The 16332-nt window shown below is 37.1% G+C and overlaps 1 protein-coding gene across 3 annotated transcripts in view; it reads left to right on the top strand.

Moving 5' to 3' along the window:
• The window catches only part of HS3ST1 (heparan sulfate-glucosamine 3-sulfotransferase 1), an 85010-nt gene extending 76124 nt beyond the window's left edge, over positions 1 to 8886 (top strand). For all 3 annotated transcript variants that reach the window (XM_087871691.1, XM_034436539.3, XM_087871692.1), the window contains one exon: positions 6751 to 8886. In XM_087871691.1, coding sequence (XP_087727817.1) covers positions 6877 to 7803 — 927 coding nt within the window. In that variant the 5' untranslated portion in view covers positions 6751 to 6876 and the 3' untranslated portion in view covers positions 7804 to 8886. The remainder of the gene's footprint in view (positions 1 to 6750) is intronic.
• The last annotated feature ends 7446 nt before the right edge of the window (positions 8887 to 16332 follow it).

Genomic DNA, 16332 nt, shown 5'->3' with positions numbered 1-16332 from the left:
CCATTTTGTATAGTTATATACAAAGTGTAGGCAGCGCCGGCCAAATTGATCTTTCTCATGTTTAACTTCATATCATGTAGCAGTTATGTCAGCTTCAGTTCATTTAGGGGTTCATCAAAATATACAATTTGATTAGGGGTTCCTACCCTTTAGGCTACAGTTGTATTACGTTATTTTGTAAAAGTGCCACTTGCTACTATTAATACAGATGCTAGGTGGTGGTAGTTGCGCAATCAACTGTAGTAGTAGTAGACTGTTTAAGTAGGAATACATTTGTTCTTAGTCTGAATAGTTTATATCCAAACTTCAGATTTTCATTGCTCTCATCAGTAATCACTAGGAGTGAAATTGCCTTTTTAGTTTCTCCTATTCATTTTGGAGAGGCTTGTGCAGAATATTTGGGGGACCAGTAAAAATAAATGGCCAACCAAGGAACCAAGTGTCAATTAAGTGCTAAAGCATGGTAAATAGGAGATTTAAAAGAAGCTTTAATGGGATGAAGAAAAGGTGGCTATACCATTAGGAAGAAGGGATGCTGCATTGTGAGCAGCCTAAGTATTTATGGTGCTATATGGTATCTGCTTATAGCAGGATATACCTGTTAGAAAATTGATTTACAAGGTGGCAGGCAAAAAACAAAAGCCATGTGTAAGGAATGAAGCTGGAGAACAAGAACTAGCAGTAACTAGGCTCAAGAATAGTTATATCCACGCAAATCAGATACTTTCCACAGCCTTAAAAATATATAGGTATTTCTCATTTAGCAACTACAGTTGGGATTGGCAATTCAGTTGTTAATTCAGTCACTAAATGAAGCCACAGATATGTTTAACAATCTTAATTCAGCTTTCTTTTGCTTTTCAAACTTGCAAAGATTGTAAATGCAGGCATTGGTTGCAAAATTACTTTTTCATCACTGTCTTAAGTGCAAACAGTCGCTGTCCAAGACAGGTAGTCCAACAAGGTCTACCTATATCCATTGACTTAGAAACATGGAAGGAAGAAGTGTAAAATTTAAATGTTCAAGCACATACAGTATCTTTACGGTTTGATCGTTGTATAATACAAAATGAAACATAAAGATCACTTTGGCCAGAAATGTCTAAATTCCCCCTTGAAATATAGAGGCCTTAACCTCTATATTAAAGGCATTGGATCAAGATGACAACTGAGCCAGCATTTTTATGGACTTTTTTTTGTTGTTGTTTTCTTTGTTTTTTTGAGAGGGTACTGTCATAGTGCTGATGCTTTTAGAGTTTTACGTTTGTGTTTTTATTACTTGTGAGTTTATTAGCTGCCTAGGGTTCTTTATATAGGCAGCCACATAAATTTCTCAAAGGAATGAATATTCAAATAGCCAGGACCTCTGCGTGAATTTGGTTACATTCTACGTTGCAATAAAAAAACCTAATCTAGCTGTGCTGTGTCTGTGAGACTTCTTCTGAGAAGTAAGATTCTGGACATGCAGCTAAGAGCCTGAAGAGTTGAGATTTACAGCCATTTCTGATGTGAAGTCTATTATCTTGAGTGCAAGAGTCAAAAGGCAGACTTTTTAAGCTATGGAAAATGCAATCCAACTTAATTCATGGATGCAATATGCAGAGCTTTAGGGAGAAAAATGTAAGTGTTTTATTTATTATTTATTTATAATGTTGTTTATTGCCTGCCATTTCTCCTGTGGGTAAAAAGTGTGTACATAAAGACCTCCCTGATTTTATCTCCACAACAGTAATATTGCTGAGAGAGAGAGAACTGGCCTGAAGTCTCTCTAGAGTCAAGAGCTATTTTCTGTCAAAAACTAACACTTTAATCCAGAGATGTCCAACCTTGGCAACTTTAAGAAATGTGGACTTCAAGTCCCAGAATTCCCAAGCCGGCCATGTTGGCTAAGGAATTCTGGGAGTTGAAGCCCAGAAATCTTAAAGTTGCCAAAGTTGGACATCTCTGCTTTAATCATTACACTACCCTGGTTCTCCTAGAATCATTAAACATTAGTAATCAACATAAGAGAAACTTCATTGGAATATAATTATGTGGTACTATATAAGGTGAGTGTGAACTGTTACAGACATTCAGTATTGAAACTGTAAGAATCTTTATAATTTTAATGTTAGGAGGTAGGAAAAGTTGCCCACATAACTGGTCTTTTCTAGCTTTCTCTGGTGTTGTCAAGTTTTGTGATTTCATCACATCAGAAGCTTTGGGTGCATGGGAAGAGAAATTTTAGTAAAGATCAAGTCTTATTTTAAAGAATAATTATTTAGTATTTGCAAGTCAGCTGTCTGTACTTTCTTATGATGACTGGACAACATTTTGCATTAACATTTATAGTAATATGTAACTTTTAATTGCTAAAATGCTCGTTAAGTCTTGTTGACTGAATTTAAAATATTCTTTATTGTAGTAAAAAAAAGATTTGAATAACTGTGGTTGTTTTCCTAATGCCATATGTTGAAAAGGAACTGTTTTCTTATATGTAACTATATTTTCTTAATTAAAACTTGTGAATCATCCTGATATTAGATACTATTTATAGTTAAAGTCAATGCCTGAACATTTTTTTCAGGAACATTTTCATCCTTCTTTACAAAATTGTCATTTAAAAGGCACATACATGTACACAACTTCTGTTTCACTTCAAATACACCCTTTTATTTTTCCATAAATAATCACATTTTTCAAGCTGAAAAGATTTCCTTTTTGACAAGTTGACATTATCTATACACTATTGTTCAGGTGGTTGAAACCAAGTTAACTTTTACCTATTGCTATTTTATTGTTTGCTTCACACCATCAACAGAGCTTCAGTTTCAACGTGACCTACTGAAATTGAAAATGTAACCTTCCCCAAATAATAAATGGGGGATTCTCTGCGTTGACATCTTGTTTAGGGCTTATTCTCTAAGTCTGTGACCTAACACATGCAGTAACTTCTACAAGCTACCTACATGCAATACCAGTAATAATTATATTCTCCCGGTGGGGGCCTAGGTCGGCTGATCTTCACTTGTAGTGTTAATTTTAATGATCACAGAGGTTGAAAATAATAGAAGAAATGAACAGAGTAGCACAGGTGTAAATAACTTCAAAGACTGTTGTTTTGACATTCAAGGTGTTCAAAATTTTACAAGTCAAACTCATAAGAGTTTGCAAAAGCATCAAACACACCCATAATTGACAGTACAACAAAATAATAATACAATTAGAAAACAAATGAATCTAGGAAAGGTTCAAATGCCCCAAGATTAGGTTACATATACGATCAATTATATAAACAATGAATTTCCAAATTCTTGGTGGAATGCAAAGAACAACATAACTTATTTCTTTGCAGCAGAACATTTAATTTGAAGAGCAGTCATCCCCCTCATGCATTACAATAAATGCTTTTAAAACTACGAGGATAAAAATTCATTCTGAAAAGTGAAAAGCCCTTTAATTAGAAAAGAAGATTATAGAGGTCCTTATGTGCCTAAAAAGTATTACCTTGTAAAACTGGGAATTCTTGATCATGTCTTGTGTGTCAGGAGTCTTGATGACTAGTAAGTATCTGCTTAGGAAAAGCCTGTAGCATAAGTATATGGTTTACATCAGAGGTCCCCAACCCTCAGTCCCTAGACCAGCACCAGGCCAGCATACCAGAAACTGAGCCACGCAAACAAGCAAAGCCCAATCCATGGGATGCAGGCAGCACACAAAACCACACCCCTTCCGGTCCACAGAAAAACCTCTCCACGGAATCAGACCCTGGTTCCCAAAAGGTTGGAGGCCACTAGTTTACATGGTTATCTGTGACAGCATGAACTGAAAAGCATGACTGATTTGATTTTAATGATCAAGATTCAGAAATTCAAAGGTGATGAGGTTTTCTGGGTGACCAACACGTTATTTTATAGAATAAAGATCTTGGGGGAAAATTGACAAAGAAGAAAAAAGAAACAAGCATACAAGTAAAAGAACCATAGAAAGAAAATATACAAATCTTGTACAATATGCAAATATATCCGGGGATAGACTATTTTTTCAATAGAATGAATGGAAAGTGAACGCAAGGAAATAGCAATAGCACTTAGACTTATATACCACTTCATAATGCTTTGCAGCCCTCTCTAAGCAATTCACAGAGTCAACATATTGCCCCCAACAATCTGAGTCCTCATTTTATCAACCTCAGAAGGATGGAAGGCTGAGTCAACCTTGAGCCAGTCAGAATTGAACTCTGGAATGAGCAATGAGTTAGCCTGCAATACTGCATTCTAGCCACTGCGCCATCATCCTAGAACATGGAAGCTACTCAGAACAGAGGGGAAAGAATTATGATACAAAATATCACAGAAATATGTTGAGCAGGGATGAAATGCTCCCGGATCGGACCGGATCGCCCGATCCAGTAGCGATCTTGGCCGGTGGTTCGGCGATCCGGTAGGGACAGCAGAGCATAGCTCCGCCCACTTGGCCAGGTGTCATTACTTCCTGATTTTAACCAGGAAGTAATGTGTTTTTTAGATTTTGCACATGCGCAGAAGGTTTTGCGCATGTGCAGAAGGTCTGTGCATTCCTGTGACGCAAGCACATGAGCAAAGCACGCGCACATGGTACGTGCCCTTCCGAACCGGTAAGGAAGGTAAGTAGATTTCACCCCTGATGTTGAGCATTTATTAATGGGAAGTATAAGATGTTTGGGATTAGCAGTGGTATTCAAAGATGGACTGAAATTATAACAGTAAACAAGAAAAAAAAATGAAATCGTAATTTCTCTCACAATCTTGAAAAAAATGCCAAGGCTGCAGATGTAGTGGTACAACTTGAGATGTGGTATTCTTGCAAAGTATTCTACAATAGTTTGGCATGTGAAGACTTTACCTGTGTTTGATAATTGGAAGAATTCTATTATTGTTCCCCTATAAAAATGGAAAGATACCACAGGACTAAATGCAAAAGAAAATAAGGGCATTGGATTAAATAAGGGCATTATTATGTCTGAGATTCTCCTGTTGAAATTTATGATAGTACAATAGGAATAATGGGCAATATTTGGGAAGTGTACTTATTATTTATTTGTTTGTTTATTAAATTTATTTGCCACCCATAAGATGTTGAAGAGGCCACCCATCTTCAACAGTTGTTAGAAAATAGATGACTGCTAGAAAGAAAGTTTAATGTGCATATGTTTATTTAGAAGAATCACAAGATATAGGCTAAGTAAAACCAGCTACGTGTGATGTCTTTTTACTTGTGATATGGATGGATGGATGGATGGATGGATGGATGGATGGATGGATGGATGGATAAGGATTGCATTAGAGATGTATCATTCAGGAATATGAATGTATATGTATGTTTTATGCAGATGAAGCGGTGTTGTTAGAGAGAACCCAAATGATTTATAGAGACTGTTAAATAGATTGTATGATGCATTGAGTAGCATACATACCTGAAAATTAATATATTGAAGGGCAAACTATTTGTCTATAAGTGAGAATTTGCGAATTATGTATGCCTAAATACCAAGAACAACTAGCTGAACATTTATTAAAAATGGAGAAATTTTAAAACATACACATGCTGTTAGAAAGACAATGGGTCCTGTGGGAATGGGCTTTTTTTCCTTCAAAATATGTGAAAATATCTACATATAAAAATATGCTTTTGCCTATAAAAACCAGTGTGAAAGAATTCTATTGTGGTATTTGAATCGCACAGAGATAATTGAATAGGGTTCAAAGTGCAAAACAAATATATAAAAAAGGAAGTGAGTTGAATGGGAAAGGAAGGGGAAGTTGAATCAACTGTGGTTGGATGAAGTTGATAAGATCCACAGTAGGAAAGAGGTAGGAAGCTTAAAGAAGAAAAAAATGAAGTATTGTGCCAGACTTCTCCTAACAGGCTAATTAAATAGACACAGAAGATCCAAGAACTTTTGATAAGGTAGTTTTATTACAGAAAAGCTAAGAAGCTTTTAAAAAGAATTCTTAAAAGAATTGGAGTGACTGCTGGGTATCAAGTACAAGCTTTGTATATAATGACCAATATTCAGATTTTTTGTACCTCTTTCTCTTACTGGTTTTATATGAAGAACAACAAACAATGATCTTTTGAATGGGATATGTATCTGTTTCTGGATTTGGTACCAGTCTGGTGTACAAAAGGTGGTTATCTTTTGACAACATGAAAGCTAACTCAGATTACATATGGACGTAGTGGAAAGAATGGTTATTTGCAAGGATAAAAAAGTATTGCTGAAAGTGTTGCAATAAATAGGCTTAGTAAGATTTTTTTTCCCTTTTCGTCTTTGTCTTCTAATTTCTTTTTACATTTCCTGTATCTTTTCTGTGCTTTGCAGAATTGCTTACTCCAAAAAGGAATAGCATGAGGGGTATTCATATATGCATATATTTCCAATAAATAATTGATACTATCTGTTGGCATTTGGTTATGCTTATTTCCTGAGGGGGGGCAGTGTTTGTGTGTGAGAAAGGGAGGGAGGGGGAGAGAGGGAGGGAGAGAGAGAATTTGAAGCATTGGCTTGTTTTCCATTAGGTGACTCAGTTTAGAAACAGAATTAAAATTAAAATCTCATTTGCTTTGAAACCTTGCAGATGAATAACTTAATTAGTTCTACAGTTTTCCCCTGTTACTGTGTTCCGAGTTATAGGAGGTTTTGTATCTAAGTCTTCAGTTAAGATGAAGAGGCAAATGGATACCACTACTAATAACTTTATTGTCCTTCTGCTTTTCCCAACCCTCCAGATGCCTGAGAAGTTCACTGTTGTTTTGGTCCCAGCTCCAACATCTGCTTCCTCCACGGGGAACGAGTTCCATGTTTCATCAGCCAAGCACAACAGCATTTTGCACTGATTGCTCCTTCCTCTCCACATGGCCTTTCTACTACTGTCAGCATACCTTCTGCTGACTCCTGCTCAGGCTGCTCCGGTGGAGAATGGGGCTCTCGTGGAGACGCTGACATCGCAAGTCCTCCTCAGCAATAAGAGTGAACACTATTTAGCACAAGTGAGACCTCCTGGCACAAGCAGACAAATACCTCAGACGATTATCATTGGCGTGCGTAAAGGAGGGACCAGGGCCTTACTTGAAATGTTGGATGTTCACCCAAACATTGTGGTAGCAGCTACTGAAGTCCATTTTTTTGACTGGGATGAAAATTACGTGAAAGGCATAGACTGGTATAGAAGCCTGATGCCATTTTCATATGAAAATCAAATCACTATTGAGAAAACGCCAGGCTATTTTACCTCGCCACAGGCTCCCGAAAGGATTCACGATATGAATAGCTCTATTAAACTGCTGCTTATTCTAAGAGACCCCACAGAGAGAGTTATCTCTGATTACACCCAAGTCTATTACAATAGGCTGGAAAACCACAAGCCTGTTCAGCCCTTTGAAGACATTGTTATAAAAAACGGAGCCCTTAATACCAAATACAAGGCTATCCAGAGAAGTCTGTATGACGTCCATATGGGGAGATGGCTTAAATATTTCCACTTGGATCAGATTCACATAGTTGATGGGAATACCTTGATCAGAGACCCTCTTCCTGAATTGCAAAAAGTGGAAAGATTCCTTAATCTGCCTTCCAAAATTTTGTCTTCAAATTTTTATTTTAACCAGACCAAGGGCTTCTATTGCATTAGGAGCGATGGAAGAGAGAGATGTTTGCATGAATCCAAAGGGCGCCCTCATCCTGTGGTCAACAGTACGGTCCTAGAGCAACTTTACTCCTACTTCAGAGAGCACAATGAAAAATTTTATAGAATGATTAATCATTCTTTTGACTGGCATTAGTAACTCCGGTTTTGAAGAAAAGGGTTTCCTTGTAAACAGTCCTCAGATAAATTATTTTCAAGTTCTTCCTCTTAAATTCCGGGTTACATTCATTTTGATAAGAAGATGATTATTTTCCTCCCTGAGAGAGAGTCTAGGCATGCATTAGCATGCTCAAGGAAAATAGGCTTAACTTTGGCTTTTAATTACCGGAATAAACTTTGCACCAGCTTAAGTCCCCCGACTTCAGTGGAGTTATGTCAGAACTACACTTACATTGTCTGTTTTTATTCAGATTTATGAACAAAAGAAGCTTCGCAGAAAACCACTTTAACTGATGCTTTAAAAACTTATAGCTGAAATGTTATTATTCTACTTACAGGTTTTGTTGGCTGCTGTTATTTTTCTATCCAGCTCCATGACAGTGGGACTGATTTTTAGATCTTTTCATACTGTAAGATAATTATATATTAGAAGAAAAGATGACTTAGTAATTCCATTATATCATTTTATTTATTCAGTGAAATTATAACTGTAAAGTATATGCCATTTAAATATCAAAAGTGAGTTTAAACAGTTTTGGTTTATGTTATGGGTCCCTCTATGTAGAATATTTGTAATCGGTAACACAGTTATTATTCACATAGGTTTAAAACAAAATAACAATTATTAAGCTTTTAATATTCCCAATTGAAGCAAGAAGGCTCTAAAGTAACACATTATACACAGTAGACATCAGGAATTTTTAAGCTATATTCTTAGACATCATATCAATTATGTAATCATATAATCATATGAATTATGATTAGATGATTAATCATATAAATTGTATGAGCCACCCTTCATAAATGCATAATTATTAGTCTTGTTTGTATTTTGTAATCACTTGTTCCAATAGTTTATTAATTAATGGTGTTAATTTGGCACATTTATGAGAAAAAAATTGCCTGCTCTCCAAAGTGTGGAATAATTTTTGTAATATCTATTTGAAGACCAGATGTATTCAAGTGCATAGTAACTTCATGTGGTACTGTATACTATACACACAATATTCAAAATAATCAAGTATGGGTTTCTGATTTATCTATAAAACTATAAAATCTACATGGATGCATTAGGATTTATTTATAATACATTTTTACTGGGTAGTGTAACAGTCATCTCTGCTTCTCATATTTGCCATCTCTGGGGATTTTGTAGATTGAGGTTTAAGGTCATATCACTATCACACATTGTTGGCAAATGAATGTGTTTGGTTAGCAGCCAAGCCTGCAGACTTTATAAAAGAGGATGCTAATTTCTTGTAGGGCATCAAATTATGGTTAGAAGATACTTTAACACTCACATAGTCAATCCCCAGTCAATGTAGGAAATTCAGTTTTATAGTCTCCATGAGGGATGACCTTTATCTAGAGCAGGGGTGTCAAACTCACGTCGTCACGGCAGCGTCATGTGACATATCGGGACTTTCTTCCCGTTCGCTTAACCAGACGGCGTGGCAGCGCGTGATACATCCATCCTGAGGGCCAAGAGTTTGACAGCCCTGATCTAGATGGTCCTTAAAAAACTGAAACACAATGAGAGGACCTCTTCAGCTATTTAAACATTTTATAATCTCAGCTGTTTTAAATATAGATAGTCCTCGACTTACAACAGTTCAATTAGTGACTGTTCAATGTTACAACAGCACTGAAAAAGTAACTTATGACCATTTTTCACACTTACAACCATTGCAGCATCCCCAAGGTTACATGATCAACATTCGGATGCTTGACATCTGGTTCATATTTATGACAGTTGCAATGCCCCAGGGTCATGCGATCACCTTTTGCGAACTTGTGACAAGCAAAGTCAGTGGAGAAGCTAGATTCACTTAACATCCTTGTTACTAACTTAAGAACTGCAGTGATTCACTTAACAACTGCATCAAAACAGATCATAAAATGGGGCAAAACTCAAAAACCCTAATCCCAAAATATGTTTAAATGTGTTTATGTTTTAAATTTAATTTTTAAGATCCACTCAAAATTTATTATGTCCAGACCAGGATATAAGCCTAGTAAATAAAAATAAATAAGTTGTACTTTACTTGGCTCCAGAAATACAGCAAGTGCAGATGATACAAAAGTTGTGTTAGTTTGATCTTCAGAGCAAGCAAACAGTGGAATTTAGTACCAATGAACTTCCTGAATTGTCTTTTAAATAAGTTCTACAAACAACATTATTGCAGTTAAACTGTATATAACCAGATCGCGTCTCACAAGGACTGGGAAGAATGTGTTTGTTCAAATGATCAGAAAGGATTTAAACTTAACCCTGAAAGTCAGAGCTAAATACTTCAAATATAACATACTGTATACTAAAAGTATAATGGGACCTGTAAAGCCACTTAACTGCTCAACTGCTGGATGAAAAAAAAAATTGTCAAAAATGGGCTGTCCAGAAAATTCCTGAGTTGGTTCTCTGATATTTTGTCCTTCAGAGATGGAGAAAAGCATAAAGGGACCAATTGTTCTTGACTTGCTCCCAACAAGTAGACTAGAAAATAAAAATGGTCGTACTTTTAAGGAAAATGGACAGCCATTTGTCGGAAATGGTATGTGGTTTCCTACTTGAGCAGGGGATGGACTAGAAGACCTCCAAGGCCCCTTCCAACTCTGTTGTTCTGTTATTCTGTTAAAGGTGACCATATAATGCTTTAAAGAAAACTAACATTTGAGTATAGTTAGATGTTTACCTTGAACAAAAAGCAGATTTTAGTAAGGTAATGATAATAGGACCCCATGGCAGGAGACACCATCACAAAATGAAGGGGAATTTGTAAAAAAAAAAAAAAATACTAAATGCACAATAGCAAATAATTTAACAACAAAAGAGCAGCAAAATTTTGCAATGACAAAAAAAATGGAAGATAGCAGAAATCAATGTAGTTGCACAAAAAACACAATGTTCTGAAAATCAAAACAGACACAGAAGAAGAAAAGAATAAGCCACTTCTCTTCAGGGGGAGAGGAAGATTTGGTGAATCACAGTTTGACAGCACTTAGGAAGTCTCTAGAGCCAGACATAAAATGATTGGTGATAAATCATCTTGAAAACACTACAGTGGTTAATAGAATTCAACATGGATTTCTCAAGAACAACTCTTGTTAGAGTTACCTGACATTATTTCCATTATTATTGGATATATATTTCTTTGTGGACTGTGAAAAATTGTAAACATAATGTATCTTCATTTTGACAAAGCAGTTTTAAATCAATTTTTTTTTATTGAAGAATTTTACACAATAATAAAAGCAGTATAAATTTAAGAAAGAGGAAAAAGAATAAACAAAAATAATGAATAGATAAAGAAAGGAAAAAGATGAATGTATAAAGAAGCAGCTTCCAATTTTCTTTACAGTGGTTACAAATACATTTATCATCTATTTTTTCCCTTCTTCCTATATTTTACCCTTTCTAATAATCAAATCCATCTTTTCCAGGGGGTTTTATGTTTTCAGCAAAAAGTCCAGAAAAGGTTTCCAGTTGGTAATAAAAAATATTTATCAATTGTTTTATGATTAGCAAAATGGCTCCTTCCTCTACTTTGAGTCTGTTGTTCAGGATTTGCTTTTTTTTTTTCAAGTAAGGCACAGCAGTGAATTAACTGAAGTTGCTAAGGCAGATTCCTGATTAATAAGAGCATCTCAGCTCCCCCAGAAAGTACAGAGCACATGGAACCTCTATTTACCTGATGCAATTGCATCCCACATGAGTTTTGCTCCTTCAGATTTCCCCTATTGCAAAATGTCTATTATCTGGACAGTGCCTCTGTTTGTTTGAACACGTCAACCTCAAAATTGTTTTTCAGACATCTGTCCAATATTTTCCTGGTATTAATTAGAGGAAAAAGAAAATAAACCTGAATGTCACTCATAATGTAGATGGCTGTTTTAATCTGAAGCTCCTCGTAAAACATCTCAAATTTAGGCATTTAAACGAGAAATGGAATCTGAGGGCCGTTGGGGTAGAACAACTTCCCGCCACCACCTGTTGAATAGCTACTCTAAAACCATAACCTCATCCTTTGAACTTCACTGCTGAGGAAGTTTTGAACTTTGGGTCTCTTGGTGATGGTATCCTAAACCCACCTTCTACATACTAAGTCATATTGATGCAGTTTTGCATCAATGAACTACGCAACTAAGATTGTTGGATTTATTACTCTGTAGTGGTAGGTAAAGTGTCAGGCAAAATCCTATCAAGCTATAGATCTCTTCCCACGAACCACCCAGTTGTCTCTTGGTGTACGATTGGAGCATTCCTGTTTATTGATTAGGATGGCTGGATTGTAGCCCTTCATTTTCTTCTTTTCCATTGAACATAGGAGTCTTGCTAGATCAATCAAAACCTTTCTAGCCTAGCATCTCATTTCCTTCTCTGCCCCCGCCCCCCCCCCAAAATCCCACCAAGAAATCTATGGCAATCTCATAAGCGGAGCATGAATACAATAACATGATCCATTTGATAGTTCATTACTGGTTTTAGTGTGATTACTTTCTTGATTCTTGATTTTTTTTTTTTTAAATAAAATAAGCAAAGGTATTTGAAAAACTGCAAAAACTCAAACTTTCTGCATTTCACCCAATAATTGTGGCTACATTTTCTTGGATTTTCTTTTCCAGATCAGCAATATTTAAAATTACTGTGATTTTTGTTTTTTCTCTGTTTGTCCCTTGTAGCTAAAAGCTTATGGTCCCTAATAATTATAATTAATAACTGGGACAACTTTTTTCCCAGGGAGCTGTCACCAATGGCTATTATACAGAGTTTTCATGTTAGCTATTAGAACTACCTGGTGATTATGACTGCAGTGGTGGCACATCTCATTTGAAGCAACCTGCTTTCTGGGCATAAAGCATTGCTCAGCTGCCAGGAAATTTAGTCCATGCCTGAGGCAGAGTCAAAGCTATTATGCCTCAAAACGGTACGAACGATGACAATTTCCCCTAACTTCAGAAATACTACCCTCCAGAAAGATTAGAGCTTGGCTACCATTTCCCTTTTGGCTACACTAGGTAGGAATAACAGGAATTAAAATTCAACATGTCCAGAAGGCAGATATTGGGGAAAGCCAAGTAAACATTAGCTCCGGTGATCAATTGTGGGTTTTTCCTGGAATCACACAAAAGGGACTCTGGTCCTGTGACATAGTGCAGCCGTGCCGTATGTTGACCAGTGCCAGCCATGAATACAGGTAGTCCTCGACTTACAAGAATTCATTTGGTGACTATTGGAAGTTACAACAGCACTGAAGAAAGTTTGTGGAGCTTCTCAGTCATCCAGGTCATGGTTGTCCCAAAGGTGCTTTTTTTTTCAAGAGGCAAATTGGACCTTCTGGTTTTTCTTTGAAGACGTTTCACTTCTCATCCAAGAAGAAAGTGACTTACGACCGTTTCTCCGCACTTACAGCCATTGGAGCATCCCAAAGGTTGTGTGATCAAAATTCAGATGCTTGGCAACTGACTCATATTTATGACAGTTGCAGTGTCCTGGGGTCACGCAATCTCCTTTTGTGACCTTCTGACCAGCAAACTCAAGCCGGATTCCCTTAACAACCTTCTTACTAGCTTAATAACTGTGCAGTGATTTGTGGAAAGAAACTAACTTAACAAATGTCTCACTTAGCAACAGAAATTTTGGGCTCAATTGTAGTCTTAAGTTGAGGACTACCTGTAATGGTTGTGATTACTTACTAGTGGGCAGTGAAACAGTGGATAGGAACTGCCATTGCTGGTAGTCCTCCACTTACAACAGTTTGTTTAGTGACAGTTCAGAGTTACAACGGCACTGAAAAAAAGTGACTTGTGACCGTTTTTCACATTTATGACTTGGAGCATTCCCGTGGTCATGTGATCAAAATTTGGATGTTTTTATTTTATTTTATTTTTATTTAATTTGTATACCGCCCTTCTCCCAAAAGGGACTCAGGACTCAGGGACTCAGCGAACAGCCAAAATTAAAATACATACAATACAAAAGTTAAGATAATTAAAAGAAATTAAATCAATCGGCCTCCCAATTTAAAACCCCAAGTCTATAAAATTTTAAAATCCCATTAAAAACCATTTAGGCACCTTTGTCCCAAAGGTGCTTTTTTCAAGAGGTAACTGGACTTTCTGTTGACCAGCATGACTGAGAATCTCCATGGGCAACTGGTCCATATTTATGACGGTTGCAGTGTCCCGTGAACAGCTTTTGTGACCTTCTGACAAGCAAACTCAATGGGGAAACTAGATTCACTTAACAGGCAGGTTGCTAACTTAACACCTGCAGTGCTTCACTTAACAACTGTGGCAGGAAAAGCCATAAAATGGCTAGAAAGGTCGTACAATGGGGCAAAACTCACTTAGCAAATGTCTCGCGTAACAACGTAAATTTTGGGCTCAATTGCGGTCCTAAGTCAAGGGCTACCGATAGTTGTGCTTTCTACAACGCTTCCACAACACAGCCCTCCCAACTGTTTTTCTTTTACTAATTTTGTTAAAGTTATCAAAGTATAAGGAACAAATGAAAACGAAAATAGTGGGAAAATGGAAAAGGAAAAAGGAGAAAGAAAGAAGTGTAGGGAAGAGGGCGGGAAGAGAAAAGCATTGATTTCCAACTTTTTTGCGCAGTAGGACATGGGTGTCAAACTCGCAACCTGCGGGCCGATGGCATCATATACTGGCCACGCCCACCCCTGGTTTAGCAGTCTTGATATGTCACGTGATGTCAATATGCGCCACGAGTTTCACATCCCTGCAGTAGGGTAACAATGCCTCCAACTGTTTAAGGCAAGATTTGGCACTATTCCCCTATCTGATACAACAATACATAGCTGCGTGAAGCTTTTATACATTGGTGAAAAAATAGTATGTTGGTATTTTCCCCTGAAATTAACCTTCCAAAGAATGCTATCTTAGATGGATTACTGGTAGATCAGTCTGGTTTATCAGAAGAGCTTTCAACCATTTATTTCCTCGGCGATTCCGAGAAACTTTTAAGCGAATAAGTTCTTTTTAACAACTGACTAGTGTCAGTTAGAAGTCTATTATATTTAGCAGAACTGTGTTTGCCACATTTTTCTTTCAAATCTAAATCCTTTAGATTGAATTTTAATCCAATTCTCAGAACCAGTTTTTACTTCTGAGCAGCTATCCCACAGAGTTTGTCAGAGTTCCCACAGTAGCATTTCCTGCTCAATCAGTGATTAGTTTAAATAATCCGGTGAGTGCAAATGTGCAGAAAGTTACCGTGGAATCAATTTTTAATAAATAAAAGAGTGTGGTGGATCAGAATTTATGCATGTCTTTTCTGTCCCCACTTGTTTACTTAGCGCTCAATGCATACTTCATACATTAATAATTTCAGCATGCCTTGGTCAAAAGTTTAATTCAGTTCAAATTAATTAATTCTGTTTTCATCGCTAGACTGAAAAATTGCATAATAATACTTTAATGCGGGTTAGATGTAACAATCATAGAAGGGGTGGGTTCTAAAAAATTTTACTACTGTTCTGTGGGCGTGGCTTATTTTGTGGGCATGGCTTGATGGTCATGTGACAATTATTTAGGATTTAGCAGAGGTGCTGGTCTACCAGGCTTTTAACTGCTTGCAGAGCTGTACCGATCTACCCATTTATTTTTGCAGGCACCGGTCTACTCATGTATTTTTGCAGGCGCTGGTCTACCCATGTATTTTTGCAGGCATTCATCGACCCATGTATTTTTGCAGGCACCGGTCTACCCATGTATTTTTGCAGGCACTGATCTACCCATGTATTTTTGCAGGCATTGATCTACCCATGTATTTTTGCAGGCACCAGTCTACTCATGTATTTTTGCAGGCATTCATCGACCCATGTATTTTTGCAGGCACCGGTCTACCCATGTATTTTTGCAGGCACTGATCTACCCATGTATTTTTGCAGGCATTGATCTACCCATGTATTTTTGCAGGCACCGGTCTACTCATGTATTTTTGCAGGCACTGGTCTACCCATGTATTTTTGCAGGCACTGATCTACCCATGTATTTTTGCAGGCACTGATCTACCCATGTATTTTTGCAGGCACTGGTCTACCCATTTATTTTTGCAGGCACAGATCTACTCATGTATTTTTGCAGGCACTGGTCTACTCATTTGTTTTCTTTTAACACTGATCAGCTGTAGGGCGGCCCTTTGAAGCCCCGCGGCAAGAGTTTAAACAGTTTTTTTCCCTCTAGCCATCAGCTGGGACTCAGGAGGCAGCAATAGATTGGAGGTGGGGCCAAATAAAAGGTAAGAATAACGCGGGGGGTGGGGGTGCGCGGGAGGGGCAGGGGGCAGAACCGGTTCGGTGATATCATATCGTCACAGCTACCAGCTTGAGAGAACCGGGCCGAACCGGGAGGAACCCACCACTGAATCATATCTGGTTTTATGGTTTATCCAATATGGTATGCATTAGGCTACTCTTCTCTTAAATTATATAATTATATAATCCCAATATTATTTATAAATAAATAAATAAATTACCATAGTAAA

The sequence above is a fragment of the Pantherophis guttatus genome, chromosome 6 (genome assembly GCF_059756535.1).
Source record: "Pantherophis guttatus breed Tessera chromosome 6, ASM5975653v1, whole genome shotgun sequence".
Lineage (NCBI taxonomy): Eukaryota > Metazoa > Chordata > Lepidosauria > Squamata > Colubridae > Pantherophis > Pantherophis guttatus.
This window is presented reverse-complemented; position numbering and strand designations above follow the sequence as displayed.